Below are 3820 nucleotides of genomic sequence, written 5' to 3'. Positions count from 1 at the left end.
GGCGGGGTACACCCTGAACAAGTCCTTTTGAAAAAGTCATTTTGTACAAATACACATAACTGAAAGAGGATTTGTGGAGGACCTTCAGTTCTTCTAGCAAACTCATTTTGAATTTCTGAATACCCTATTGTTAGGGAATAATCTTATTTAGGGTGGTGTGTGGGTGTAGGTCTTTGAAATGGTTTTACCCCTTTGAACACTATCACACCATGGCTGGTGAATTCATAGAAATTGATCTAGTTTGACTTAGCTGCTTTGTTGCAAATACCCTGGTGTCTATGCACAAGCAGAAGAACACATTTTATTCAAATCTAAATAACAAATTGCATAAAGTTACCACAAACTAAACACAATGTCTCAAACTACGAGCGCAACCTGCAGCAATAAGGGTTTAAAACTGTTTCAAGCAGGCAGGCTACAATTGAAGTGCTAATTAATCATGTTTTAGCACAGCTAGAGGCGGCCTCATCCAAACACATCTAACAGTAACAATATGAAGCGTTTTGCTGAATTACTTGCTTATTTGAATTATTACATGAGGTGAATCCAAGGACCCTACATGCCAGAGTCTCAGCTTGCAGAAATGCCGCCCCCTTGTGGCTGGTTCTTGTCATAGCAGGCAATGATTGGACGGTACCACCGTATGTAATAACGGGGGGGCTTAGCGGTTCACATTTTGTCGTGAAATCAACACATTTTGAGAAGTTAATTGTCTTCAGGAAACACATGTTAAATATATATCGCTTTATGTCAATATAAGCATAAAAAAATCGTATTTCCTCGGTCATAACCGTCACAGTTATCCTGTCGTCGACTTGCAGATGAAGTGATCCAGAACGACGTCGTGCGTGACGTGACGCCACCGTCAAACATGGCTGACAAAGAAAACACAAACATGGAAGTCGATAAGGAAAAGGATAAACCGCTCGCTAACAAAGTTGAGTCACTCGTTGACAAAGTCACCCAAAGAATAGGCAACCATGACAGTGTCGACGGCAAGAAAAACGCCGGCGAAAGCCGCGCCACGACGGAGTACTGCGAACAGCTGCAGGCGTGGATGTGGCAGTACTACAGCGGGTACGTGAACTGGCAGAGCTGGCTGGCAGCGTCAGCCATGTCCTACCCGTGTTATCTACAGTCCACCGGAGGGACGTCGGCGGCACCTCCAGATATCAGCTCCCACAGCTGGTATAACGGGCCGTTTGGTCTTCCGCTGTCGCCGTATCCACCTGCCGTCACCTCCCCGAGCAGCCGCGCAGGTGAGGCGGCTGGCGGCGCTGCGGTGTCCGCTCAGCCGCAGCAGCTCCCGCAGGAGAATGGAAACGCACAGAGACCAGGTGAAAAGCTGCTGTCTTTACATTGACTTCTTCTTCTTTTACACCCCACAGACAACCTGTTTAACGTACAAGTTGAAGATCACTCTACCAAACTATGGTTTGACTACACGCTTGTGAACTGTCTCACGATTGATCAGCAGAGATGTGATTGGATTTATATTGGCAGATCCAGGGTTGGTTTAGACATGGTAAGCGTGCAGCACTCTTAGGTTAAGGTGGAATATAGAGAGCATGACAAGAAAAGGTGCCATCTTCCCTAAGTCCCATGTAGCCACGTACAACAAGTTAGATTTGAATGAAAAGAAAATGATTTATTTACAAAACTCAAAAGATCAAACAACTATAACTAAGGAATCAACTTCAGGGTGGACCAAGACCAAAATAACAACCAAAACAACTCTCCAAAGTTACAGCAGCAGATCTATAAATGGCTACAGGATAACAACAATCAGATATGGGTGTAATCTCAGAGTGACATAATGTGTAGTGACTGTTTTTACAACAAGCTCAAAGTCTCTTAGTAGTCTGCAGAGTGTGTCTACGTTGGACTCATCTCTGACGTAATCACGATGCAACGAGGATCACCTTTGTAATATTACAAAGGTGATACAAAGTTGGTCATCAATCTCAACACGGTCCTTCACAGACTTGATACTCTATTCCACATAGTTTATGACACGATCAACTTGTATCGATCCGTAACTCAGTTGACGTCTTTGCATATATTCTGTCACCGTGCTGCTCATCCACACCTTTGCACTGAAAACTGCCTCATGGCATCACCAAAACCCGTCAACAAACTGTGTTACAATGACTCAAACAGAACATCTGCAAATAGAAACACAACCTCAGCTTCACCCACTATTCAACTTGTACGTTAACTGTTCCATAAATAATAGCAGAACATAAATAATGTGCCATAGCAACACTAAAGTGGCACTTACGTAATGTACTGTCTCTGTTTGACTTTGCTTTTTTTTCACCAGGTCGTGAGTATAGCATTCCTTCGCCTCTCCAAAGACTCCTTGCTGAGATGGTGGATTTCTTCATATTGTTTTTCATCAAAGCGACAATAATCATCAGTATTATGCACCTGAGTGGAATCAAGTAAGTTTACGTCTGTATGTAGTAGTGTTGAACTGTGTTTTTTCATCCTTTTTAGAAAACAAAACCAAGATTTTTTTTTTTCCTTTTGTTTTTCAGGGATGTTTCCAAGTTTGCCATGCATTTCATAGTGGAAGAAATAGATGAGGACACGTCGATGGAAGAGCTTCAGAAAATGATGCTTGTTGCACTTGTGTACCGGATATTAGTGTGTTTTTATGAGGTAAGTTTTCTGCATCTCTAGATTTTAAGACAGGTAACATCAGACAAAATTTAACTGTGAACCTTTTCTGTGTACATTTTTGGAAAAGCTTATAGCTTATATGTCATTTCTCTGCAGATTGTGTGCATTTGGGGAGCAGGAGGAGCCACTCCAGGGAAGTTTCTCATTGGACTCAGAGTTGTTACATGTGACTCGTCAGTTCTGGTTCAGCCTAACAGGGTGCTTGTTGTGCCAGCAACTAACGTCTCTCTGTCTGCGTAAGTGGTTTATTTTGAAGGTTATCTTTCAGCAAAATGCAGCCCAGTTTGTCTCTTGTTTACATTGTAATCACTGCCTCTGTCTCCCTCCGCAGATCAACTGTCCGAGCTTTGAACAAGAACTTTTCCATCGCCTTCTTTTTCCCGGCCTTCATCACACTTCTGTTCTTCCAGCACAACAGGACTGTGTATGATATGGTAGCTGGTACAATTGTTGTCAAGCGCTCCAGAATCAGATGACGCAGAAGAGTCCAGAAGAGAGTCCTAATACTGAGCAGGCACTGTGTGGTGTTTTTTTTTTTTTTTTTTTTTTTTTTTTAATGCCTGCAGAACTTGGACATTGTCCTTTCAGAGTATTGTCGGGAAAATGCAGGAGCATTAAGGTGGTTTGAGAAAGTTTGATACACCTCAGTATGAACTGTATTTCTGCATGTGTATCTACATGCTGCACTCTGATCTGTTCCTGTGCCAAATCGTTGTCTCCTTCTGAAGAAAGGAACGATGAAATGATGGTACATGCTAACTTTTCAATGAACACTAGATTTGCCTCTTTTTAAATACTCCTCCAGATTAAGGGCGAATGTCGTTCTGTATTTATGTCGCTAATGCATTCACAAGATTATACCTTCAGTATCTCTTTGTATTAAAAATTGTCTTAAGAGTTGTATGCTCAGACTTTTCATTTTTGAATTGTTGACTTTCATCACTGCAGAAGTGATGCACCCTTCTCAGCTTTTTCAGCTGCTGAAGTACTTCTAAGTGTTCTAAGACTTATTTAAATGTATTGAAGGGAAATGTAAACCTGACCACAACTGCTCTTCCTTTAATTTGAATTCAGCATGTTTGTGACTGAAAAGTTAATGTATGACACATTTTATGTGATTTTTTTTTTTTTTTTT

At 41.6% G+C, this 3820-nt stretch overlaps 1 protein-coding gene across 1 annotated transcript; it reads left to right on the top strand.

The window, feature by feature from the left end:
* The first annotated feature begins 656 nt into the window (after positions 1-656).
* LOC104940324 (protein FAM8A1) lies at positions 657-3585 on the top strand. The gene is made up of 5 exons (XM_010756900.3): positions 657-1337; positions 2324-2444; positions 2541-2664; positions 2782-2921; positions 3017-3585. Exons 1-5 carry the CDS (start codon positions 872-874, stop codon positions 3159-3161), a joined length of 996 nt encoding a protein of 331 aa, XP_010755202.3. The 5' UTR covers positions 657-871; the 3' UTR covers positions 3162-3585.
* Positions 3586-3820: the final 235 nt, after the last annotated feature.

This window comes from Larimichthys crocea, chromosome XIII (genome assembly GCF_000972845.2).
Source record: "Larimichthys crocea isolate SSNF chromosome XIII, L_crocea_2.0, whole genome shotgun sequence".
NCBI classification, from domain to species: Eukaryota; Metazoa; Chordata; class Actinopteri; family Sciaenidae; genus Larimichthys; species Larimichthys crocea.
This window is presented reverse-complemented; position numbering and strand designations above follow the sequence as displayed.